General features: G+C 42.1%; 2 protein-coding genes across 8 annotated transcripts in view; both read right to left on the reverse strand.

Annotated features, from left to right (window-relative positions):
- The window catches only part of MTHFD1L (methylenetetrahydrofolate dehydrogenase (NADP+ dependent) 1 like), a 149160-nt gene extending 132953 nt beyond the window's left edge, over positions 1-16207 (reverse strand). Inside the window, exons 1-7 of one of the 2 annotated variants that reach the window (XM_069010665.1) lie at positions 16083-16207; positions 14848-14932; positions 12147-12197; positions 12016-12069; positions 9322-9446; positions 8098-8198; positions 7088-7212 (exon numbers count right to left, since the gene is read on the reverse strand). In XM_069010665.1, coding sequence (XP_068866766.1) covers positions 7088-7212; positions 8098-8198; positions 9322-9446; positions 12016-12069; positions 12147-12197; positions 14848-14932; positions 16083-16207 — 666 coding nt within the window. Of the gene's footprint in view, positions 1-7087; positions 7213-8097; positions 8199-9321; positions 9447-12015; positions 12070-12146; positions 12198-14847; positions 14933-16082 lie in introns of those variants that run through there. The other variant, XM_069010666.1, reaches the window with a different exon arrangement.
- Positions 16208-17060: 853 nt separating this feature from the next.
- Positions 17061-27153, reverse strand: part of PLEKHG1 (pleckstrin homology and RhoGEF domain containing G1) — a 126492-nt gene continuing 116399 nt past the window's right edge. For all 6 annotated transcript variants that reach the window (XM_069010668.1, XM_069010670.1, XM_069010669.1 and 3 more), the window contains 6 exons: positions 25934-25972; positions 25445-25467; positions 24373-24591; positions 23133-23240; positions 20611-22279; positions 17061-19650 (listed from right to left, as the gene is read on the reverse strand). In XM_069010668.1, coding sequence (XP_068866769.1) covers positions 18548-19650; positions 20611-22279; positions 23133-23240; positions 24373-24591; positions 25445-25467; positions 25934-25972 — 3161 coding nt within the window. In that variant the 3' untranslated portion in view covers positions 17061-18547. The remainder of the gene's footprint in view (positions 19651-20610; positions 22280-23132; positions 23241-24372; positions 24592-25444; positions 25468-25933; positions 25973-27153) is intronic.

Consider the following 27153-nt stretch of genomic DNA (forward strand, 5'->3'; position numbering starts at 1 on the left):
CCTAAAAAAGAAGGAAATTTCTGTTTTAACAGTCAACATCAACACAGAGAAAAACAGTGATTTTTCTCAGTTACATGAGCACAGACTTTTTGTTCCAAGGAAAAAATAATTCCTATTCTAGCAGTTATAAATCATATACTGTAAGTCAAGATGCCTTCCCATGTAAAGCCTCTGGGACAAGGACTAAGAGCTTTGCACACCGCTTAGTATTGTGAATTGATGAACAAGTTGAGAGCTGTATGCAACAAGTAATAATTCTGATGAATGTTCAGCCAACATACTTATGACAGAATTGATTCAATGTAACTATAATGCCAGAAAACAACTGATGGAACCAAATATTCATCTCTATGACTACCGACCCTAATGTTGAAAAATGTTCTTAACAGCTGAACACAATTATTTTTGTAGCCAACATTAACACTGGTTCGGATAGCTAACATCGCACATACCCATAAATTTTACCAGAAAACCAGCTGGACCTGTCATCTCATTGCCCTGCCCCACCTCCTCCATGAAAAAAGCTGCATCACATGGCAGCAAAGAGTTGTACCACAGGTTAAAGACACACTGATTTCTCACAGCCTCCCCCAGTGTGATTTCCTTTCCCTTATTTCACAGAGAAAACAATATTTTATGTGCAACTATTGTAAAATTTCCTGCAGAGTCAATAAAATATATATCTCAAACATTTTAGAGAAATTTTTTTCCCCTATGAGTATTTTTAAAAACTATATACAGAAACTGGGAGAGCAAGTCCACTGAAAGCAAAATACTTGTGTACAGAATTTTGGGTATCCTTGGAAGAGATTTATGTGATCTCCATCAGGGAATTTTAGTTTTTCTTACACTTGCAAGAAGTTGTGCCCATGCCTCCTTTGCTTTTAGATTTTTCTCTCTTGCCATAATCTACCCTTTTGACTGCCTGTTTAATCACTAAAGCAAGAAGCAAGCCTTGGGATGCGCGTTCAGGGTCATCTTCTACATCACAAGCCAGCCACAGACGTTAGAGATGGAAAAGTCCTATGAAATCATCACATTCAGCCTCCCTCAGCAAATGCACCACAGTCCCTGGACAGAGGACAGAGAGGACACAGAGGACACATTTGACAGGAACCAGATGCTACAGGCAGCCACAGCCAGAAGGTCAAGGAGATACCCATGAGGGAGAACATGTGGCCACCTGCCCCATGCTCCCTGGACAGCAAGGCTCTATTCCATCAAGCTGGCCAGAGGAAGGAATGACAAGCATCAGGCCAAACCCTCCTTAATGTACTAGGCAACAGGCTGCATACAAAGTAAGCCATTAGTGCAGTAGTATCCTGCCTTCTCACCGGTAAATATTTTTTCAGTTGGGAAGAGCTGTGCCAATAAATAATCTGAAACCTTACCTCATAACAAAATATGATCTTCTCCACCAAGATTTAAATTGAAACAGATTAAGAAGCACCACCCATTCCCAAGACAGAACACCAAATGTTAAAACAACAATACTGACCTTCGAGCCAAGTATTAAATGATAATGGCACAAAGTAGCTGTACATTACAGATAACTGAAACTCCATTTTGCTGTGAAGTCTGCATAAAATTTACATTTTCCCATAGTTAAAACTGACTGCTAAAAAAGCCATTTTTAAATGCATGAACAAACAAAATAAAAATTAAAATTAATAATTGAAATGTAAAAGCCCTCAGAGTCCTGGGTATGAAGCTAGGCAATACAAAATTGAAGAGATGGGATGAGGAATAGGAATCTGATTAGAAGATTTTTCACAACTCTCTTTATGAAAAAAGTCTTTATGCACATCAGTTTACAGATCAGGTTCTACTTCAATCACAGCAATTCTAATTAGTTTCTAATTTTTTAAGTCAATTACTAGTTTAAGGCACTTTTTCCACCAAGGCAAGTACTAATTATGTTGTTTCTTCCAGCTTTCCCTGCCACATCATCCTGAATGCACTTGCCCTACACAGTGCACGTGAAAATCAAGCCCACATCTCTGCTGTGGACTCAAGCCTGCCACTATGATCCATGCTTTAGCAACTGCTTCTCTAGCTTACAGACAGGGGGATACATTTCAAAATTACAAGGAACAGAGATGATGTACATAAAATGTTGAAGTGGAATTACTTTGTCTACATCATCACCATTAGAAACTCTCATGCAGCTTCCCTCTCCTCTCCCCTTATGGGATCCGTGTACCTGCTCTCTGGTTCTTTCATGCTTACAACACAAAATGTATTTTTCTGCCTGTAACAAGACTCTTGGTCTTACCAAGACAACAAAACTAGGACAGCAAATGGTTAAGAGATGCCTAAAAGTTTGAAGCTCAAGTGTCAGCTCTAAGGAAAAGCACACTGTGGCCAAAAGTTCTTTTCCAAACTGAAAAGAAAACTCCCATTCAGCACTCCAGCTGAACCACTCTCACACTTAACCTCGCTTTTGCAAACAACTTTTCTATTCCCAATTATACCTAGATAGACCAATTCTCACTTCTTTTACAATAAGATTGTAGGATAGCAGCTCTCTTAAAACAGGCATGATGTGGTTCACACACAGACTACATTAAAGATGACGTGCTGAAATAATGACTGACTGAATTTAGATGACTGAAACAAAATTCTGTTTTCTGACAGAATTAGGTATTACCCATGTTTTGGCAAGAAAATAATCTGTTTTTTCAATACAAATCTACTTGACAACCTCCTTTCAAACTAGAAAGCATAATTCTGATGTAATACAGGATTAAACACGTCAGCTCCCATTCTTCACATGCAATACTGAATTGACTTTTGGGGAGTCCCATTTTAAAATTACAAGGAAGATGTTCCTAAAAGTATGTCACTAGGTCATTCTCCAGGCACAATGCAGTGAATGTGCTTTGAAGAATTATCTACTCAAAGCTTAACAGAACGATAACATCATAAGTATTTCCTCCAAGATGCTTATGTCTTTATCTCTCACTTTGTAATTTCTTTTACATTGAACATATCAATGCAAAAAGAACAATGTTTCTTCATGGCAACTTTGCACAGAAGCGCCAGAACCTTCTAAAATGCTTTCTTTCATTTGTGAATTATTTGAAAACCCAGGAAGCTCAAGAGTTCTGAAGGACATGGCTCAGCTGTGCCGTGATGATTATTTGTAAGAACTGAAGTCAAGCAAATTCAAAATGGAACAAAAAGAAATATTAACAATCTGCTCTACTTAACAAAACATGAAGTGGGGAGGGAAAAGAACATTGAAACCATGTCCATTATCTCAGATCAAAGCAATGAAATAAAAATGTACCATTATTTATTTTATTCCCTTTTCCTGCCATAAGACAGAACAGACTTGCTTTAAAGGAACATACTAAGTCAGATGGTAGATGTCATCATGCTGATTTTTAGGAGAGCTACCCCTGTATTAGACTTCTCCTAAGGTGGACTAAAACATGTCTTCCTCTTGATCATTTTCAAAATAATTTTGCAAAAGTACATGAGTAAAAGAGGCAATAACAAGTCCATAGCAATACAAAACCTTATCCAAAAAAACCTACAACCTTAGTGTTGTGTAACTCATTTAAATTAAAAGAATTTCTAAAGAAAACACTTGTTGTTATGCTGTCCTTTTTAAAAAGGAGAATGACTAGCAGAGCTAGTCTAAGGTAATGCAGTAACCACCTAAGAAAGGCATTACATCATTAACGTCAGGGTTAGTGCTTCAATGCAAATAGGTCTGGCCATTGGCTTACAACAAGTAACATTCTCCTACCCTGTAGCGGGTTGGGTTTGTAACCGGGCAGAAACACCAATTTAGTGTAGTGGTTTGGTCCAAAATACTCATTACTGTTTATCTTCTGTGAGATAAGAATTAGGAGAAATGCAAAGCAGGCACCAATCTTGAAAGAATATAAAGAAGTTTATTAACAGACCTATAAGAAGAAAAAAAAAATCAGACCACACCTTCAGAACTCTCCTCCTCCCCCCACCTTCCTCCCTTCTCCCACTGACAATGTAAAAAGACAACCCTTGAGATGTTCAGTCTGTTTATCACTTCCATAATAACCTTGTTCAGTCCATTTAGGAAGAGGACTCTCTCTTGCTCGTGCTATGAAAACATTATCACAACGAGACAGCCGCCCACTTCCAAATAACTTTGTTCAGTCCATTTAGGAAGAGGAGTCTCTGTGCTCGCATGTGAGTCCCTTCCCCCGACTTGCAGCTTTTCCCACAACTGCTTTCGAGGGTTCACTCTTGAAGTTTTTTGGGGTACAATTTTAAGGTTGAGCTGTACAGAAACAAAAGTTCTCTTCACCCATCTCTGGGAGCATTTCATCTCTAAGAACAGAGGCCCTTTTCCTTCCCTGGGAGCAAAGGGTCTCCCTCATCTTCAAGACTATCTCTGGGAGCATCTCTAGGAACTGAGGTTTTCTCCTTTTCCATTTGGAGCAAAAGTCCTCATCGCTTCCATCTCTCCCTGTTAAAACTTCTCATCAAATTATAGCTGTGTCAGCATCTGCCTATCTCAGCGCAGGTGCTTTTGCTTATGAGTTGAACACTCCACCCCCCATATCTTCAAGAAATTACAACGGGATACTCTGATACCTCATAGCTTCACAACAGAATTTCAGCTTTAAGCATCTCCTCCTTCTCTTCCCTCAGGTTTTCAGCTCTTCACAGCACTAAAAGGGTTAATCTCACCCAGGCCTTGCAGCTGGAATGTGGCTTATCACAGTGGAGAGGGGGGTGGGAGCCAAGCCACTCCGGCTGCCCACAGCAGGGCTGTGGAACAGGGCCCATCGGCTCCAGCATGGCCGTGGCCTGGCCCGAGCAGGGCCTGGGCCCGGCCCGCTGGCCCCGCATGGGGCTTGCAGCCACCTGTCCCAGTGCCGGAAATGAGACAGAGCGGCTCTGCCTTGGAGTTTCTATTCTTAAGTGTGTATCACAGAGGCGGTCACAACTTTAAGTGGCTTAAAGAATTGTCCATATTCAAACTGGCCACCTGATAGGTTCTGTCAGGTCATAGAGGAGCTGTAAGCACCCCTTAGCAAGAACATAACTTCCGGGACTGTGCTTGCTAGCCCATGACAACCCTTAAGACAAAATTCGCCTTTCCTGTTATATGTTGCAAAACAAATGCATTCCAGTGAAAAGATCATACTCTTCGTAAGTTTATCCCTCACTTCATAAGTGATAATGCTACCCCAGGTTATACTTCCAAACAACAGCACACAAACTGCCACTCTACAGCTGTCACATTCAGAGAAAGGAAAAGTTACTGTATTGTGCAGGAAAAACAAAACATGAATCGATTCTTTCAAGCCTTTGAAAAACCTCTATATTGACTAACACATTTCCTTACTTGAAATTCAAATTTAAAAATCAAGAGAAGAAACCGAGTGAACGTTTAAGCTCTTTTTACTTAATCAGCATTTTAAACAAGCAGAAGAATATAAATTCTATAATCATGTTATCTAAAAACATTGTAGTTCAAATACAGGTTGCCACAAGACAGCAGTACCTCGTTGCTTGGCAAGAAACTTGTGCTCAGTTTCTGACTCTCCAGCTTCTGAGAATATGAAACAGGATAGTTTTTCCTGCATGCATTAGATTTTATCAAGGAGCTAGAGTTAACTATCAGAGTTCAGGTTCAGCAGTGCTCTGGGATTATTGGAGACATGCAGCTCCATGCTCACAGGTGAGGAAGAGGAAGGTTGGTTTCCACTGGGCTCTGCACATTAGTCCCTCAGGCAAAGTACAAACTCTCTTACTGCCAAAAGTTAAAACTGAGGTGCATAAAGCCTCAAACTTAGGCCTCCCATTCTGTTTCCCATCAGTGACCTGCTCCAAGAGATAAGCTATGGGGAATGCCAAAAAGCAAAGCATGATTATGGGAAAGCATCTGGATGGAAGGAAACAGAATTCTCTCCAGCTATTGACAGCGCTGCACAAGCAGCTCTGGGCCCAATACAAGTTTTTTGCTGTGAACCAGTGGAAACACCTCTGGCCACCCTGTCACCCAGCCCATCCAGCTGAGAGCAGTCCTCTAGCACAACCCCAAGCAATGAGAAATAACTGAGGAATGAGACATGGCAAGGATCAAGTTCACAGCACTCCATCTCCCAGAGAGCCATATGTTTCCTAAGTGCTGTCAGTCACTTAAAAGCCCAGAGCTGAGACAAGCCTGACAAAAACATCCGCAGCTGTGAAAACACGGGTTTGCCAGAGAACTTTCTATCACAGCTGCTCGAATTTATTTCCTCCTCCTGTCCGCGCCTCCAAAGCCCAGAGGTTGGACACCATCATTTTGCCTTGGCTGCCACCCTGTGGCTGTCCAAAACAAGAGCTGTCCCCGGCACCTCACCCCGACTGGCAGCCAGGCCCTGGAGCACAGTGAGCTCCTACAGCCAGAGTCCGGACCCTGCTGCACATACCCCGAGGACAGTGCAACCCCAGCTGGAGCCATGTGTGAAATTTGGGACTAAGGGATAAACTGCTACGTTTGACAGGAAGTTATACCAACTTCTAAGTTGTGTCTAAAAGCTCTGCAAAAAGCAACCAGGGAGGCCATGCAAATCCTTTAAGGCTCCTGAGTTTCTTTGAATCCTTTTACAGTTCTCTTCAAAGATAAAGGCTGGGAACTTCTTTGTCCCAAGAGCAGCAGCACTTGCAACCTTTAGGACACCAATCCAGTAAAAATAGTTTCATGCAAATGACAGTATCACAGGATGAGAAAAAAAAGGGGGCATTTCTCTTGCACAGACAGAAAGCGAAAGCGAGAGCTAAAACGTTTGTTGGATTCCTTCTCTCACAGCTCTTGGTGTAAAATAATGAAGTAAGAGCAGCTGCTGTTACATGTAATATTCTGGTAGAGACCAGTGTTTGCACCATTTCTGAGCAAGCAGGAAGGAGAAAAGACCCTGACCCACACTGGCTACCGCCAACCCCTGTAGCCACCTGCGACTGCAATTACAAGTCTCCCTCTTGGGAAGGCAGCCTCTGGGGAATAGCAGCCAGGGCAGGATCGTCAGGTGGACAGCTGACAGGGATGAGCAGGTAGTGGGGATGCACAATGAGCCTGGGCAGACAGAAGAGTGCTCACCTCACTCTGCAGCTGTGGGGCTCTCCAGGGGCAGCTGAGGACGGCGGCTCCCTCGCGCTGCAGCACGCTCTGCAGGGCAGCACCCTGTGCCCCACGCGCTCCCACCAGCAGCACCATCTTCCCACCTGTGCAACACAAGGGAAGTCATTCAGCCGCCCCCAGAGCAGGGCACAAGCACCAGCAGCTACGCAGAGCTCGTCCCAGGCCACCCACTGCTGCAGCACTCCAGAAGGGGCAGCAAAGGGGCTCACAGGGACAGCGCCCTGTGCTTGCACAGCCACAGCAGCTGGGCCAGCACGGGCAGCTCTTCTGGAGCGTGTGCAGTGACAACAACCACAGGTCTTAAGTAGTTTCCTGGTGACTAATTTCTAGCAAATACTGTTCTTCTGGCTTTCTGGTATTTTGCACAAATCCTTTCATTCACATTTGTTACTAAGTACATTTAACCTTCTGTTTACAGTTCTGCTACAGAAATCCTCGTTTCAACAATTATTAATCACTGTAAGAGAGACAACTTCTGAAATGCTGCCTTAAACCAACAGCGTCTCCACACACAGTAAACCAGCTTGTTTGAATCTGCCAGTGACAGCATTGACATGACACAATCCAAACCAAAAGATTTGCTCAGCAGCAATTTACAGGCAAACCTGGGTTTCTCCAACTGCTCAGACTAATCAAAACAGTCAAGCGAAATCCCCAAGTGATGTATGTATTTTTTGTTTGGAAGACTCACATGTCTTGTGTGTCTTCAGTGAAATTAAATCTGCTGATGGCAGCTAGCCCCTGCCTAATATCCAAAACCTGTAGGCCTGAGACCTATTTCTGCAAATACAGCATTCAGATGTCACTGAGGTTCCTCAATAGCAGGAGACAAATATATGTCAGGTGGGAACGCAACACAAAATAGAAAACAAAACAAGGTCAGATTATATTTGACTCCCAGTGAGGATTAAAATTGAGTAAAATAGTTAGGCTAAAATTAATGTAATGATTATGATAGAAGGACTCACCTATTTCTTCAAGAAGCTCCATCACAGCACACGCTGTAGGAGGAACTAGACAGTCATTGACATCACCATGTACCAAGCGTCCTAGGTTTACACTGGACAATCTGCAGTGGAAAAATATGGCAATTTAACAAAAAAAAGTTTGTGTAACATAAATCCCCAGCAAGGCTTGTAACATGGCTAAGAGGTAATCCCAAGAGCAAACATCTCTCACAAAAGCAAATCCTCTGATAGTCATGTACTGCAGCTAATTTGTATCATCCCACAACCCAGACAGACAAACACACTGAGCCTCGAGAGAGGCCAGGAAAGGGATCTGTGAGTTAGAATGAGTAACACCATCCCACGATACACAGGCAGCTCTTTACTTATCATGACTGGGCACAGCACATTGGGCCAAAACACTTCACTGGCTGCAGTGAGACCAGGCCAGTGCTGCCAGAGCCAAGCCAGAGGCAACACATCCTGCTGGGCTCAGGCTAGTTTAGGAGGAGGTAACCCAGGTGTTTCCACACTGCACTCCATTCTCTCTCATACACAAGGATGCTCCAATTTTCCATTCTCCAACAATCTCAGTACTCCACATAGGTGGAGGAAAGGTAACTAATTTGAAGGATTTTTAGATTTTTTTCCTGACATGAAAAAAAAAAAAAAGAGAGAGAGTGGGATTAAAAAAAATGGTAATGGCCTGCAGCTAAGAGCAGGAAGGCTGCAAGAGCAGCAAAATGGTAACTCACAAACCTAAATAACACCAGTGGTCTCTTCAGAGAGCAGTACAACTCAACACTGATTGGAAATCTGTGCTAATGGGTCCAAACTATTATAGCCTACTCTCTCACCACAAGAGAGTGCTGTAAGGAAGTTAAAACCTTCTCTGCAATTTTTCCATCGATCCTTCTTGTGAAAATTCAGTACTTTGTGACTACCACTTGTATTACTGAAGTACTGAAATACCTTAAGTAGCACGAGTAAATCAAGTCTTTGTTTTTTACTTCTTTGAAAAGACTATGCCCTGAATATACATTACGTAAAAAATACGAAGATAATGACCAAAACTCCTTGAGCGAAAGACTTCTCATTGATTCAGAGGCATCTTTTATCACTGCTCAATAGCACAGCCAGACACATTGACTGAGGAATCCATTAATGAAAAGCACAGGGTCAAATTGATTTTACAGAGCCATCAGGCTTGTGTCTGCTAATATTTTTTCTCAGTACTCCACTTACCCATCCACATCCTTCTCTGGTTTCACAGCGTTTAATACCTTACTGCTATATAAGCTTTCTGGGAGGTCAAGAGCAAGGCCCTGCACGTTAGGATCCTCATTAAGTCTCAAGATTTCACTGACAATCTAGGAAGTTAATAAAAAGCATTAAAGATCAGAACAACAGATAAAAGGAGAATCTGATTAGAATGGGGTAAAACCTGTAATTTTTTTTCAATTACTTTATGGCCACCTTGGCTTCCCTTGCTTATTACTGCAAATTCTAAATGAAAAAGCAATAACCTGCTCTACTCAGTTTATATTTCCATGGCTTACCAAATTAAGCCACCCTGACTCCATGCTAAACATCTTGCAAAGTAAACAAGTATTATGTGACATTAAGCTGCCAAAAGCAGTTTGTGTTTCACCATTCCAAACCTCAGCAAAAGCTTGCCACTGCAATGGCTTCAGAAGATGCTTTTAGAAACAAGATGCCTGAGGTAATACATAGTTCAAAACAGGACCAGATCACGTCCCAACACAGAACATGAACAAAAAGTTGTAACACTTGAAAAAACAATTGTACAAGAAAAAACTCATTTTATTAAACCAGCATATATGGTTACCAATTTTCCTTCTCAAAACACCCTGATCCTAAGAGCTGACAATTGTCTTGTGAAGAATTATGTTGAAAAGGCACTGCAGAAAAATTTATGAATTTCAAGTACTGAACCAGATGCAAGTTCAAGTGGCTTATAATTGGTCATATTCAACACTTGAGACTGTACTACCTACCCTTGAATACTTCCTCCCTAAAGTGCAATGCTGATCCATGCTATTCTGCTGTGATCAGAAAGAATACAATGGAACAAAACACGTTGAAGTTTTCTTAGGTGAGAAATGCCATGCAAGCATGTCTTCCCATCATGTAAATAAAATCCGTGTGCAAGCATCACAAAGCTTTATAATTGAATTGGATTAATATCCAACAGAAAAGGATTACAAGTATTTTTTTTTTTCCTTAACTAATACCATGCCTTCTTAAAATGCTTTTCTTGTAAACTATTCAGTATAATTGTGAACTCTATTACCCACACATTTGATATGCAATCAACATTAAGCTAGGGGAATTAGGCAGGAGTTAGATTAGCTGCAACTCTGAGCCAAGAGAACGTACTACTTTCATGCTAAACACAGATTATACAAGCATATCACTGGTACAGAAATGCCTCTTTAGTTTCCTGACTCCTGAGGCAAAAACAAGCATATCTACTAAGGTCCTGTGGTATTTGACAGCAACAGGACTGGTATACATTGCAATAGATAGGATAACTGTATATACCACAATATGGACATGAAAATATCCACATTTTTCTTAAAAAAATCTTGATATGCTACAAAATGCTGGGGGCCTACAGAGCAATTAAAACTCAAAGCTGTATTTCTGCCTCCTGGGAAAATAATTCAGTTTTCCATTTTAATTGCATCTGACTTTAATTCAGCTTTCTATCATCACGGCATTTAAAATACTTATAACTCATGCAGGGTAAAGCAGTGTAGTATTAACTTGCCTTTATTGTACAGAGGAAGTTATGGCAAAACCCAAATGTACATGGTATTGAAATCCCTCCCACCTTCCCACACCAGGGAACACAACTGAGATGTGGATTTTAGCAGCTGTAAAAAACTTTGTCATAGTAAGCAAGAGAGTAAGCAAACCATGATGAATTTTATTGGAAGTTAACTTCCTTCAAATAACAGAAATACCCCCATTTTCTCTTTAAATACACAGCTCAACCACTTTCTAAGATACTACTTCAAAGTAACAGCAACTACTGCTGCATAGTCACTGTATTTTACCTATTTCTGCTGTGTTACTCAACAGATAAAACGCATTTACCAACAAGAAAGTGTATTTGTTTTTCATTTCAAAAGCCCACTCTTCTTAAATGGGTAGCTGACTATCCATAATCTACAAAACTTCACAGTAAGTTCCTTTCAATGTATCTGGAAGCAGTTCTTGAGATTACACTGCAAGGCAGTAACATTTTAAGAACAAAGTGTACTGGAAAACAAAGCTGTACACAGAACTCACAAGCCTGAAGGATTATCAAATTTGCCAAGCACAAGGAGGCCAGCTGGGAACAGTGTCATCTTTTACTATACATTCCTTCACTGGTTCAACTTTCACATGGCTTTCTATACTTAAAACACAATTGATATTAAGTGCTGTGGCTTCAAAAAGGTAAAGAATTCAGGCCTCTAGTGGTTTGGGGGTGGATGATTGTTTTTTAATACATAATTTAAACATTAAAAGATCAATAGACAAATTCAACATCCCACTCTCCTTTCCCTCTCCCTTCCCTATATAATCATATAATCTTTAATTTTGCTGAATAACTTGGGCAAGAATCAGGTACAGTCACAAGAGCAACTGTGGGAAACAGGATACCAGAGCTGGTATGAGGTTAAACACCAAGCACAAAACCAAAACATTACTCTATTGATTCTGCCCCAGCTTGCCAGGGAACAGCAGACATGCCCATTAATTCTCTCTTTTCTCACTCTTGCCAGTAATGGGATAGTATTTGCTATTTAAACCAAGGCAATCCTAACCCTAATTTGACTTACTAGTGGTCAGTCAAAATATAATGAATGTCAGCAATAAATACAAGGAAGCAATAAAAAGGAGGACTCCTTCAGGTGCTTCAGTTACCTCATCCTTGGTGCTGCCTTCAGGAAGACAGATGTGAATAACACGCAGACCAACCTGTTCAAAGAAAAGACTTAAAATTACCAAAGGCAAGTAGCTCATGATTATTAACACATGCATCAGCTAAAGCTTACCTCTTTGGCAAAATTCTTGTTTGCTTCTTGAATCAAATGGTCATTATGTGCCTTGGGGAACAAAACAGAAACTGAGTTTTAAAATAATACATTTAAAAATGTGAGTACACTAAAGCACATGTCTATGCAAGAAATGTAGTGACAATGTCTGTGTCTAAAGGTATTCAAACTAATAAAAAGCAATTCTAAGAAAGAAACAGGCCATCCCTGTTAATCCCAGATAGTTCAATACGGCTAACAGTGATAAAAAGAGCATTTAAAAGGACAGGCTTCATGGAGAGGGGCAACATCTGTTAGGGAAGGAGGGCTTGTCCTCTATCTCCCACCTCCCTCCCTGCATTGCCAGCATTCAGGCATCCCACTCCCCAAATCTGGCTGGTGGTGAGTGGCAGCACAGAGGCTGCTGCACCGAGGACACCGTGCAGAGCTCACACTGTGCTGAGGGAAGAAGAGACAGGTCTAAGGACAGCTCAGCAGCTGCTCCCCTATGCCAGTAAATGTGGGACTGTGCCCCCACACCGACTTCTCGAGAGGTTTAACGGGGATGGAGCAACTGGTGGTACCACACTGCCCCCTGTAGTGTCCCCGCTGCTGCAGCACTGGCAGGTGAACACTTACCTTGTATGAGTGCAGAAAGTCCCTGCCCTGAACTGGTTCCTATCAAAACCCACCGAGCAGCACAGGTGAGGCCAGAGCTCAGTACATGAGCTGGCAGGGTGCAAGGGCAGGACAGGGGGTGCAGGGGAGCCAGTGGTGCTTTGCTGAGCTTTGCAGGGCAACAGCTCCCCTGCTAAGCACGATCCTGATGCCTTACTTTAGTTTTCAGCTTCAAAAAAATTAAGAAGCATCCACCACTCATTTTTTGCTGTTGCACAGCTCTAACCAAGGCTCAACACAGATAATAAGCAACACAGGTATCAATTTCAGCATCAGTTCAGGTTCAGTTGGCTCAAGAGGAAAAGGACAGTCCTAAAATCATTCCACTGCAGGTTCAGTCTGCAACTCCTTATTCCCAGTGCTGCCCTGTCATGCTGCCTGCTGTTACTCAAGAGTGGCTGGCAAAGGAGATAATTTCACTGCCCTCCCTCTGCTCCTCTGGCCAGATGCGTCACATGGGGAGCAGCACAAATCTTAAGGCTCTGCCCACACTCCTGGTAGAGCAGTGCATCATATGAACATTTGTAGACCAAAGCAAGTTTTCTTTGTACCAAAAGATACACATTTAAAGTGGGCTCTGCTTCACTCCTCACAACTAGACCAGAGCTAGATTGACTGACAGCTGGAGAACACAGCTTGGGTGAATTTCACTCAGAAGGATCTAGGACACATGTTCCTACAGCCACCTCCTGATGCAAAACAAACCAAGTGGGGTAAACAGGGACATCCCTTCCATCGTGCCAGCATAAAACACACATTTGGTCATGCAGAAAACCAGACCCAGCAGACAAACGTGGTTGAAAGGAAGCCTCTTTAGACCGCTTGGGCTGGGGTAGATCACAGTCCTAGTCCAGCTCATGGTGCAACTGGATGGAGACAGGTCACTGCTTTTCTAGCAGTCCTTAAGCTTTAGCCTTAGAGGGCTTTGTGAAAACATTAAATGCAATTACTAGGGAGGGTAAGAGATGGGAGAGCCTGTTCAGACAGCCTCACTAGAAGACCTACTGAAATAAAGCTCTTGCTGCATTACTTAGATTCACTATCAGTACTTCAAAAATATTTACAGCTGGGTTTTAAACTTAAAACCTACTGAATCAGTTTCAATGTGTGCCCACTCAAAACCAATACCACCATCTGAAGAAACACAACAATAACATTTTTGCCTGCATGGCTCTGGGTCTCCACTGAATGACAAGCATCCCTAGTTTCGTGGCTTTGAAACCTTAAGAAATCTAAGGACAAACATCTTTCAGCTTTGCAGGGATAGCAATCCTCATTTCTGATTTCGATTGCCTATTAAAAATGGCACCATCAGTGGGATGGAAAGCTCTTCACAGCATTAGTAAAACAAGGGTTCTCAATTACTACAAGATTCCTTCACATCAGAAAGTGCTGCTACTTCTATGGGACGCTGACACTTTACACAGGGCACTTATTTCACACTGACTCTGCTAAGCTGACTGGGACTTTTCAGTGTGGTTTTCCTCTTCTTATAAGAGCAGTAAGACAGTGATAAGCCACAGCTACCCAAAGGTAACATGGCTGACAGGAAGCAACAGGGTCTTTCATTAATCCTGGCATTGTTATTTCAGGGGTGGGAGGTGAAGGGAGGCCCACGTTTTCAGGCACGTAAGCACTTTGTTCAGGATTGCAAAAAAAGCTTCAAGCTAAATAAAGGTTTGAGAACACTACTTTAATTCAATTCTTAAGTTAATCAACTTAGACAAGCTGTGAGAAAAAGCGATCCATACTTACAATGGGGAAGACTACGTTAGCAAAAGGAAGAAGGGATAAAACTGTTCCCTTCCTTTGCAAAGCTCTCCCACAGTCTGAATTTTGCTGTGACGTTTCAGGCCTGAAGAAGGGCAATCTACCATCTGGTGGAACTACCTCCTCCCATTGCTTTGCTTTATAATAAAGCAGATAATATTCTTTATAAAAAAAGGATTAAAATTACTTTCTGCATTGTGTGCTTCTGAAGTTTCAGACAAGAAATGGTACCAAAGGAGATCTCTCACAGCCAGTGAGCACAGACATGCTTTACCTGAATAATGGCAAGCGTTGGCTCAAGTCGAGGGTTTTCTCTCTTAAGAGAGGCCAAGGAATTCTTTGCGTTCTCGGTGACTCTGCTGCAACAGTAACAAGCAAATTCTTTAACAAAATAAACCCTCCCGACATTAGTCGGCAGAAACCAATGTTAGCCAACAACATAACAGAAATGCTTAGGCACATACATTTTTAATCTCCAAAATTATGGTTGGACGTGAACTGTGAGGGCTGGTGTTCAGCAGGCAGCTACAGAAAACCTTAACAGGCCAAAGGTTTGGGGTTTTTTTTATAGCTATGTGGGGCATTGCTCTGACATGCCCAAAGCTTTATAGCTAGGCTGTGCGAATTCATGAGAAGGCTTGTCCAGCCCCACCATGGGAAGCGCAGCAGAGAACCACCACCCTGTGCTCTTAGATCAGTTCTTGGGTCAGGTGGGTTCTTCGTTTCCATACCCTCGGCCAGGGCTGTGACAGATGCAGAAGCCTTTGCAGCTGCGGCTGCCACGACTTAACATGGGCTACACCAGCCCCAAGAGCAGCAGACCAGCCAGTCTCATGGATGCCTTTCAAAACCACTGGCAGAAGGGAGACAAGGCACCTCTGTCTGCCGCATTGCTTCTTGGAAAAACCAGTGACAGCCAGGCACTGGGAATGCTGTCCGGAAAAAGTTTCTGGCTAAGTGGCGGCCAGCTCTCCTGTTATCTTTGGCGTGTGCAGATGATACTTTCCCAGCTGGGCAAAGAGGAGACCCCCTGAAATACATCTGTCTGCCTCCCACAGCAAGGAAGTCAAACGGAAGAAAACAGCCTGGAGTGGATTTTTGGTAGCTCGTACCCTTGGAGAAGCCAATAACCAGTTCAATTTAATGCCGTTGCAGACTATCCCGTCCAAGGCTGAATCGGGACGGGGAGGGGCAGGGGGCGACCAGGGACACATTTTTCCAGGCACACATCTGCGCACCTCCTCACCTGAGCCACCGCCACATGACGGCTGCTCTGCTCGCTCTCAAAATGCCACCACCAAAACCCAGAGCAAATCCCGCCAGTGGTTCTGGGAGAAGGGGGGCATTTTACTACGAGGCCCCCCAAAAAGCCCACCTCAAAAAACCAACCCGACGCCCCTAATGAGGGCGTATCGCCCAAATGCCCCTCACCCCTCCTCCCTCCATGCCCACACCATCGCACCCCCCGGTTGCATCAGCCGGCGCTGCCTCCCCACGTGCGCCTCTTACCGGGCGGCCGCCGCCGCGCCGCCGCCCCTGGGGTGCGGCCCGCTGAGCCCGCGGCTCCGCGGCGGCGGCGGCAGCGCGGCGGGGAGCGCCGGGGCCAGGCAGCGCCGCAGCGCCGCGCTCCTCATCCCTCCGGTGCGCTCCGGCAGCCGCGGCGGCGGGCACGGGGCAGGGGCGGGAGCGGGGCCAGGGGGCGGGCGGGGATGGAGCGCCGCCCGCCCCCGCTCCCCGCCCCGGCGCTCCCCTGCTTTCGCTTCCGCTTTATTTGCAAGAAACAAACCCCGTCCAAATCACCCCCAAACATCAGCTCCGACAGGTAGAAGCCAATAACTTCCTTCCGTCGCCCCCCGCAATGAAAAGCACCCAAAGCTTTTGCATACTCAACGTTTATTAAAAATAGTATGAAATGGTCCCTGGGAGAAGTTACAATACTAGTAGAAGTCCCTTTTTCTGATTGGTTGGTTGTTTTCCCCTCCCCTCCCAACTCCATTGATTGCATGAGATGCGAGTTAAACATTCTCCTAAAGCCGTTTAAACAAATCTAGATGTGCGCCCACAGATTTACCTTCTATCCATATTTACAATACTTTACAAGCTATATTAAATAAATATGGACTCTGCTACACCTCGGCGTCTTAAATATGTACAACATTATTTCTCAGTCGGATTTTACTAGATAGATAGGGGTCCTATCACAGGGGGTATGCTGACTGTAACAAGTATCCCTGTGGTATGAGCTAGTAAGTACCATGACCAACCAGCCCTCAAAATAACAACTCCTAGCCAATGCAAGATACGTGTGGTAAATAATTTAGTCGGTTCTAATAAATTCAAGTCCTCAAATCTTCGTCTACAAGTATTAGCTGTACACTGATAACTTCAGGTTTTCCTCATGGTAACCAGTGTTGTAAATAATCAGCTGTTCTGGAAGTACAGAGCTCTGTAACTGAGGGGAGTGATAAGTGGTTAGTAAAAATAGTATTTCAATGAAATTCCTTTCTTTATTGATATGTTTAACTCGGTACTGGCTTTATCCATGTAATCTGAAGAATGTAAGCACCAAAGAAGAACAAGTCACCCAAGATGATCAGTGTAGATGTATCTAGGCTTTCCTTTCGGTACAATGTTTTCAAGTAACAGAATCCAAAGCTGTGCAACAAAGACGATGAAGGGGAGTATGTAGTATTGGAAAGCCTGTCCTTGCTCTAAATGGCAGCATTTATTCTTTACATTATTTGCAAAAGAATGGAATGTATTCTCATTTTTAAGCTACTTTTTACTGTACATAAATTGGATTAGAGTCAGCCCTGACTGATTTACAAAATGTACTGCTCTCTGTCAGGAAGGGTCACTTCCTGCTACAGGAGATGCATGCCCTGGGGACTGCAGCTTGTCACTCAAACAGCACTATCACCAAACCACTCTATGGGCCAAACATGCCCCACAATTAGTATTTCACCCAAGAATCTGGCCAAGCCTCATTCTCTCGCAGGGTTACTGACACTGGGACTTGAATAAATGCCCAGCAGGTCACTGCATACAACACACAGCTTCTTCAACTCTGCACAGCAGCTTTTGACTGCTGGATGCTGATCTACAAGATACTCAGATTTTGTTTGCATGTCACAAACGCCATCATCACTGGAGGTACCAAAACTGGTCTAGCCCTCTTCACAAGCAGTGCAGCTCCCCTTCTAATGCCAAAACCACTCCCCAGGCAAGGACTGTGTCACACCCACAGGTTCTCAAAAAGACACCACTGCCCATCTTCTGCCTCCTACGCAGTTCCAGAAAGTAGAAGAGGCTTCAGACCACAGAGCTATCAGCCTGGCACAAGTACTAGGACTAGGTTTTCTTTAAAATGTAAGAAGCTTGCTCTAAAATAATGTAGCATATGCATTGGTCCCACACACTTGGAATCTATCTGATGCAAAAGTAACGTGCAAAAACTATGTGCAATTGCACATGTAGCCTGTTGGGGTAATAACCACAACCCTGCTCAGAAATCTGGACAGTCACAGGAGCAGCTGCCCAGCTAAATGCTCCTGTATGTAAGCAGAGTAATATCATGCAGGTATTTTGGATGCAGAACACTGGACACCAACTGGAAAGTCTAAATACCAAGGTTTCCATGTGATAAAATGGTTTAAGAATCAAATGGCATCACACCTGGTTCGATGGTAAGAATCAGGGGGTATCACACCTAACAAAGAAGAGATGTGAAGGTTCAGTAGGAGATGAGAAGTTCACATGTACTACATAGAGACCCCAGACAGTGCGCATTTGGCCTTTTTCACATCCAGGATTCTAAACCATTTTTTAAAAGACACATTTCACATCTATTTACAATATTATTGTGATACAATGCCTGATACTGTAATATTACGGAAATACATGATGCCAGTACTGATTGTCCTAGTATATACTCTGTCATGGTAAGGCAGTACAGCTAGAAATTACTGAAAGCATCAAGCAAAGCTACTTGAACTGAGACACTGAAACTTTTCCCTTAAAGACTGGACAATATTCTGCTGATTAGGAGATGGTACTCTCCACAGGTAGTCATTCAGTTTATCTGAATCACTGTATGCAGTCAGATATGGGGTAAGTGCATGTTTGCTGCTGGCAGACTTTGCAGGAGTACAGGAGACAGTTTTGCCACAGAATGTTTCAGAAGGAACAGCATCTGTGTTACGCAGTTTAGGATCTGATTTCCTTGTTTGGTTCTGAGAAGTCTCCAAGTCAGATCCCTCATCTTCAGACTTTATTTCAACGTAGTCATCATCATCCCCTTCTCCTTCTTCAGAATCTTTGAAATTCAAAAAATAGTTCTGAGTGGCCATCTGTGCTGTCAGAGGGGAGGCTCTGTTCACTCTCAGCACCTTTTGAGAATCCTGCAGAATCATATCTGAACAGTTTTCAGAGATCTGCTTTCTCATCTCCGGCCCTGTACATCCTGAAGCAATTCCTGGAGTTTGATGGCTGTTGAATCTAAAGTTCCTATTCAAATGGAGCCTTTTCTTATCAATTTCATTATTATATACAATTGATTCTCCAGACCGGTTGACCACAATTGAGGACGAGGACTGTGACCTGCCATATGCCTGTGGTTTCACATTGCTTACTCTCCTCCCCAGCGAGTTATAGACATGATCTTGATGCAAGTTCTCTTTGTTTGGTTGGCTTATAATGGCGCTCCACCTTTGCGCTGGGACATGCAAACGGTTGGAAATCTGAAGGGAAGGCACCGAGCCAGCTGATGGCAACTGCTTTGAATTGCTTTTTGTACCAGCCTCTGTGTATGAGTTCTTGGACTTTGGGTCCTGGGATTCAGGCCATGGAGAGAAGTCAGCCAGCTCGCCATTACTGTACGTAGAATGCAAAAGCCAATCTTCTGCTCTTGAGCACTCACTGGCAGGCTGGGAATGGGGAGGAGATGGGGCCATGGGTGTGGAAAACCTCCCAGCGGATGGCTCCTGAGGAGTGGCCCCAGCTTCCTTTTGGACCTTAGGAGTACTCTCTCTGAAGACAATTTGGTCATAAAGCTGGGAATATTCAGCTATTCTGGCACCTAGAAAGAAGAGAGAATTAACTTAGCAGAGACAAGGAATCAATTTCAATTAATCACGTTAAAATTTTAAAACCTCAAAACACTTAGTATTGGTAGAGAAAAGCTTTCAGTTGTGTCAATAAATTTGGCCTCTGCAAAGTAATGTGAAACAATGGAGGCTGGAAAGGCCTTTGCGTCACATTTCAGTACACTTTGTTGAGGAAAAGAAGCATAAAATATCTTGCTACAGTGAGCAGTCATGCAGGACACAATGCAGCACATGGTTCCAATAATACACAGCTTGTTTCATGTTAAAATAGAAAAGAACATTCTAAAAATGGCCTGGTAAATAAGATATTTGGAGACTTTTAAAAATATCACAAGAAGGCAAGAATGACACTCTACTGCATGCAGTCTGCTGCCTCGACGACTTCAATTTGTTTCAATTGATCATGGACAAAAATAGTCCCAGAGTTGTTGCATAGCCATGACTTTGCCATTCATTAGCTCGAGCAACACTATCAGCTCTTTCTTATCTGACCACATTCCTTATGCTTATAGGTATGATTCTGAATGGCACCTGAGCAGATGTATGTGACTTGTGAGAAGGCAAACCAACTTGGAAAAACACTTTAGTCAAACTCTGAAGATCACACTACTAAAGGAAATATCTGCTTTTCTGTAGAGAGGCCAATAGTGCTTCAGGCGTGATTTCTACTTCCAGCCTCAGTTGAATTGCTCTTTCCTGACACTGCCCCACTCTTTCTTCCCAAAGTTACCAGGTCACAATAAGAAATGAGATATAAAGGACTGTTCATGTTAAAGCTGTCTGAGAAAATTCATTTCAGTCGTAACACAGAAAATACAATCCTGATACTCAATGACTGAGGTGAGAAAAATTCATAATCTTCCAGTTCAGAACACAAAGTTCACTGAAAGCTACTAAAGAAATGTATCTGTACAGAAAGGTTTTTAACATACCAATAGCAGGACCTCCTTGTTTCTTCTCCTCCAGAATAGCAGCAAGATCTTTGTGTTTCAGTTTCTGTTGTCTGTTAGCTGTCTGTTCCTGCTCTAGACTTTTAACTTTCAAAAGCTGGTTAGCCTTCTTAATTTTTTGACTGTACTGCCTTGCCATCATAAAAACTCTGTTCTTTGTTTTATCCATAACAGCCAAGTCATTTTCCACACCCTCTGCAGGTGCGCTGGACAGAACACTACTGGCAGGTTCACATGGACTATCTACAAAAGGCATCTCACTGGAGAAGGAAGATCTGTTCAAACTCATGAAAGAGTTCTCCTTGCATGGTGTAGTGTCTTCAAGCCTGAGATTAGCCTCACTTATGGTGGCAGCCCTGGGCTTCACAGTTTTAGGGAAAATAGGAGTTTCTGGCAGAGAGAGAGTAGACAGTGAGTACTCTACATCTTTACTCAGTTCAGGTGTGCTACCAGCATGCAGCCTTTCCTGCATGTCATCTTTGCAAACAGGAAAGGCTGCAAGGACACGGTCTCTTGTCTTTTCCTCATTTTTCTTGATGTAGTTCTCCAGGTCATTCCAAATCTCATCTACTTCTTCTGAGAGTTTATCTGCAGCAGACTTATGCGACAGCGAGTCAGAGTTGGAGGAGCTATCTACTAAACTCAAATAGTCATTGTCAACAGGAACACGATGGTAAGGGCTTTCATCTTCACTGAACTGGAGGCTCTCCTCGGAAACAAAATGTCGTAGATTGTCACAATATGCAAAGTCTTTTTCCAAAAAACTCCTCCTTTTAGAGGATTTTAAGGAGTCACATTTAAAATTCAATAGTGATGTTTCTGGAAGCAGTATGGTGTCATAGATGTTGTCTTCAACAATCCTGAGCTCATCCAAACTTGAAGTTGGTGCTTCTTTACTGAGTAGTATCTCCTCCTGACTAGCATGAATGGAGGTCCTCTTTTGATTTGCTGTTCTCTTTTTGGAAGGTGAATCTGATCTGCTTTTGCTTTCAGCCTCATACAGAGAGTCTCTAGCAGATCTCTGGGGACCATGGGGTGTCTCCTCCCTTCTTGTCAGACCCATCAGCTTTAAGTCTTCATAGCTGATATTATCATAAACATGTTCAATATCATCAATGGTCAGCTCCTCTGAAGATTCGGGATATGCATTCCTACTGCTCCCCTCTGCTATCTTCACTTCCCTTCGAGAACCATGCTCCCCTGTTTTATACCTGGTGCTGGCTGGACGTGTGTTGCTTTCACCAGCACTACTGGCCCGTCTAACAACTTTGTGGCGAGTGGGGCTGGGAGTCTCGTTTTGATGCACTTGTCCCAAGTGCCAGCTGCATGGACGCCCCGAAGAACCCCTCCTTTCTCCACCAGGAGCTGAACTCGTGTTGGATGTAGACGCTGATGGTACAAACATCTGATAATCGTCTTCATCATCTTCGTTCTCATAAGGTGGGCGCCGGCTGGGAAACAATGCCTGCCTGATCTGGTGGTCTGTCCAGATGTTTCTGACAGAGGTACTTCCCCCAAGGATATTCATGATCAGAGAGTTGCTCTGGGGTGTGCTGAATTGTCGAGGAGACGGCGGCTGTCTAGCCGTGCAGGAAAATGGAAGATCAGTATTCAGCTGGGTGGACTCTTCATCTGAAGGGTCCTTGGAGTTCTGTGGAGATTTGAAATTTGCAGGTAACATTAGCATATCCCTGGAATCCCTGTAATAATACAGCAATTCCCTCTTTTTACAGGACTGCCATAGCACCGGTGTTTCCTGCAGCATGGAATTATGGGGAGATGGGCAGAGCAAGCACTCTCTCAACAGAGAGCGAGGGAGCCAAGGTGGCAGTGCCAGACTACTTTGCTTCCTAATCCTTACCATGGCTCAGAGTTCACTCTTGGTGTTTAAAACATCTTACTTCAAATACAAGACAGTAGCTTATGTTAATGCATGAGTAATTGAAGGCAAATTTGTTTGGCAGGAGTTAGATTAAACCTTTTATGCTAACTCTGCAGTTTCACAGTTGGATTAAGCTAATCTGACTCTGAGCTTGTGCCAAAAGTTTTGTTCTCCTCCCTTTCCTTGCCTATAACCCTAGCAGAAAGGAATCTTATGCTCTATAGCACATGCCACTGAAAATTTCTTTTTCTTTTTAGTGTAAGTTTTCATCCAGATCTAATTTACAGCAAGGCCACGTGCTCACTAATGCTGGCATAAAGGATGCTTTAGAGATTGCTGGCCAGAGTTTGGGAGAGAGAGGGAAAAATAATTCTTTTTGTCTTAAGTTAATGCTGATTGGTTTGGTTAGTTACTTGTTAGAAGAGTCTTTCATCATAGATATGAATATAAATATTATATTTATTTAATTATATTATATTTATAAACATATAAATATTATATAAAATATTATGTCTTCTGACATAAACAGAAGATGATGTATCTGTCAACCTCGGGAAAACAGATTTCTTTGACATATCTTTGATGCATAGCAAAATAGAAGTAAAAAATAATAATTACATACCTGCATTTCACATTTATTGAGATTGAGACTTCTCCGTTTTTCAACATTTTCAGCAGCTTGACTATTAAGTCTTTTTCTTCCCCCTTTTGATTTCTGCAGTGAGTTTTGCTGTGATTTTAAAGAAATAAAACAGGGGAAGGGCAATAAAATATACAGCTCTTTGTATAGTCTAGTTCAGAGGAATTATTACAAGCTAGAATAGGTCAGGGATCTACACTGGGAGATGAAACAGCTTATGAGTCGTCAGAGCACTGCCACAAGAATTACTGAGAGCTTAGAAAACCTGTGGAAGTGTCATTGCCACATCTAGCAGTAACCACTAAGCTAACAGTATACATTTTGCGGTGGTATTCTTTTATGCTTACTCATTCTTTCTTTCTTACTTATGTCAGCAAGAGGGAGAATTACAAGACACTGCACTAAAACTGGTGCAAGACACTATTTTGTCAAATATTTATAACGCAAATAGTCTGACTTCAAAGAGGAAATGCACAGTCAGGTTCAAAAAGAATTTCAATAACTGGTTTTAGATAATTCACAAAATAAATGAACCACACAAGGATATGATCTCACTATCAACTAAACCAAATAAACTGAAAATCTAGATTCTTTAATACAGCCATATTTTGAAGTTGGATTTTTAGTCTTTCAAAGGTACTGCAATGTGTGGAAACATCATACTGAGTGGGAAAAACTACCATCTGTGCTGTAGTAACAGATAAAGACTCTAATTTTCAGAAATCTTACTCAAAACTTCTCATATTCAAGTTCACATGTTCATAGCTACTGCCAGATGCTCGCAGATCAAGAAGCACCCCATCACACCGAGCAGTGCCTGAATCTTAACTTAATATTCAAGTCCTTGCTTTGAAGGCACTGTCTCTGCATACGGCCTAAAAAGGTTTTTTCATGGCATCAGCTGAAGAAGCAAGGAAAAGCCAGCTGTGCGCAACAGGTAAAACTTTCCTGTCAGAACTAGGTTTGACGACTGTGAAGGACTAAGTAAAATCTCATTCAAGCAGTGGGAAATTCTCCGCCTGTATAGGGGCTACTTTTACATCTTCTCTGTTAAAATGCAAGACAGTATTGTATGAAGCCTAAATAAAAATGTTTCTAAGGAGAGAAAGTTGTAAATGCTTGCAAAGCATTCCTACCTAATGGCTATTTTACATATAATTTTAATCCTTCTTCCATTCTACTCAGGAAAAAATTATTTTATTTTTTCCCTTCTTTTTCCTACCTGTTCAGACTCTTCTTCGTCATCAGCATCAATCTGCTCCGTAGCAGAAGTCTGAAGATTTTCATCCTGATCACTACTGTAGGCCCGTTCAATAGACTCTTGAAACTGGCTTTCCAGCCCACTGGATTCCAGTGAAACCTTTTTCCTAGAATTCAGCAGGGATTCACTTGATCCTAGTTTGGTGGCTTGAGATAATAGGGCTCCTTCAATGCCCATCCGCTTAAAAAAGAAAATTGTGAAACTTTGATTAGAAGTTTATAGAGATTCTATATTTTAGTAAGATCCTGTTTTACATCAGACTCACAGGCAATGTTTAACCTGTAGTCAGTTAGCTGCACTGAAAGGAGATTCATAAAGAAGTACAACAATCAGTACTTTTCCACATAATATTTAGAACTGAAAAAATATATGCAAAAAAACCCCACTCCCATCGAATCCTGAGTTTCAGTGTTATGGCATCACAGTGAATACACAAAGTACTCTGTTTATAACACACACACTTTTAAAATTCCCTCCTAAATAAAACCTTAAGACCTGAAATTCAACATGAGACTTTCAAACTACATTGGGAATTTCAATATATATTCTTACAGAAAATGTAAAAATTAGAAATGCTCATTTCGATCTGCTTAAGCTGCATCTGCTCTGCTGCTCTGTTTGATAATATATCTATATATATCTATATATATCTCAGAGTAAGTTGAAACTTTCCAGTCTTATTTAATAAATGCAAAGATAATATGATCCAAAGAATAAACACTATTTTTATACACAGCACTCCTTGATTCTAGTGGTATTCTAAAGTATCCTATAGAGCTAGTAATTGATTGGACTGTATTATAAACCACAACAATATCTGGATCAGTCTTTTTTTTATTAAATATTCCCAAAATAGCAAGCTGTATTTCTACTGCTTTCATTCCAGTAATCTTATTTGAGATGCTAAATAACATTTATGGGTTTGTTTTCATTCTTAAGGTCAACATACCCAAGAAGATGCAAATTCTCCAGTAAATACTGTGCTCTAAGTCATATGAATGTGCTAAAACAAGAAATACAAGAAATGGCTTACCTTCTGAATATCTGGACTTACATCTGAAAGCAGAAATACACACATCAGTGAATAATCAAACTGGTATCAATCTATGCCCATTTCAATGCTACACTAATACCCCAATTACGAATTCCCCAAAGGGGGCTGAATGCAGCAGCAATTGAGCAAACAGACTATAGGATCTCTGATAAAAAAGAGACAGCATGAGCTTTACCAGAGTTCCACTTGAGGCCCTGATTTTGCAGCACTGCTGTGATATGAGGAACTGTTCACAATGGCCAAGATGTGGTCTGACCAGTTCCTAGGATGTTTACAGGACCAAACCCAAAGTGTGGAAAAGCAGATACTAGATTTAAATACAAACATTTTGGGTTTGTTTTTTTTTCCAAAATTCCTCTTCCTCCCCCTAATGCATTTAGGGACAGTTACAAGAAAAAAGAATCTGTCTTTACTTGTTCTACAAGTACCAAAGCACCAGGTCAGTAAACAGTACACAAAGTAGCTTACCATTTGACTTCAAAACTTTATGGACTCTAGATGAGGGTTCTGAAAAAGACAACAACATGTTTACCCACTGTGACATTCCAAAGAAAGCTGTGGGCATCCTGGACAACTTTTTATAACTTATATAAAAATTCAAGTTTCTGAGCCCATGCAGTGAAGCCAGATTTTAATTTCTTTATCACAAAATTTCCTCACAAAGAAGAAGTATTTGTTGAAGTGTCAAATCTATAGCTGTTACCAAAGAACATATTTGTTTCTTAATGCAATAGCAGCTGCCCTCCATACATCAAGGCACGCAAGTTTTTATCCCATGCTAGGATTCCTGCGTTCAAAAGACCTGGTCACCTCTGTTATTGCTCTAAGGTGTTAGAGGTTTGCTGTTAGAAAAATGCATAGGGTACCAACATCTTAAAAGGGCTTAAAAAGTGTAAGTAGCTGAAGATTACACAGGAGGTCCTTTGATCAGTATTTTGTGTTGTTCCTTTCACAGGAAGAGCAGCACCAATGCAACAAAGGTGTGCAAACACCTCAGAAACAAAGGAACACACCTCAACCTATTAGAACTTGACTGTTTTTCAGACACAAATGCTGCTGTATGTTAAATCATTACATCAGTATTCTCATGAGCTTTGTTTAAGTCATTCCCAATAGACAATGTTGCACACTCCAAATTGGAAAGGTCTTTAAGGAGACAAAGAGGGGACCACAGTGACTGCAATACAAAGTCACCCAACTACAAAGACACTGGTAGTGTCTTTGAGAGTAATTATGGATGTATCTTTGAGCTAGAAAGGGAAAAAAAAAAGCCCAAACTCAGCATAACCACCTCTAAATTCTCTATGACCCATCAGGCAAACATTACACTAAGTAAAGATAGTAATCATGTTTTGAAATAATAAGCCTATCATAATCAGGATGGAACCACTTCTGAGACGATAATAACTGCGGTGGGGGGGAAGTCAGATTTAATTAATGTGACTGGCTTTCCTGCATATGCATTCCTTAATCTGTTAGAGTACCAACTGTTCTTTATGCATCCACCATTACAAATGTATACTCCTTAAATTAAATGCAAACACTAGATAAAAAAATAAATCATAAAAACCCCAAATGATTGATAAGATACTTCATCCACATCTGAGAGACACCATGCTAAATCTGCCTGGAGTGCAGATTAAAAACCAATTCTACGTGCCCAGCCTAACCCACCCCCAAAACAACCC

The sequence above is a fragment of the Aphelocoma coerulescens genome, chromosome 3 (assembly GCF_041296385.1).
Source record: "Aphelocoma coerulescens isolate FSJ_1873_10779 chromosome 3, UR_Acoe_1.0, whole genome shotgun sequence".
NCBI classification, from domain to species: Eukaryota; Metazoa; Chordata; class Aves; order Passeriformes; family Corvidae; genus Aphelocoma; species Aphelocoma coerulescens.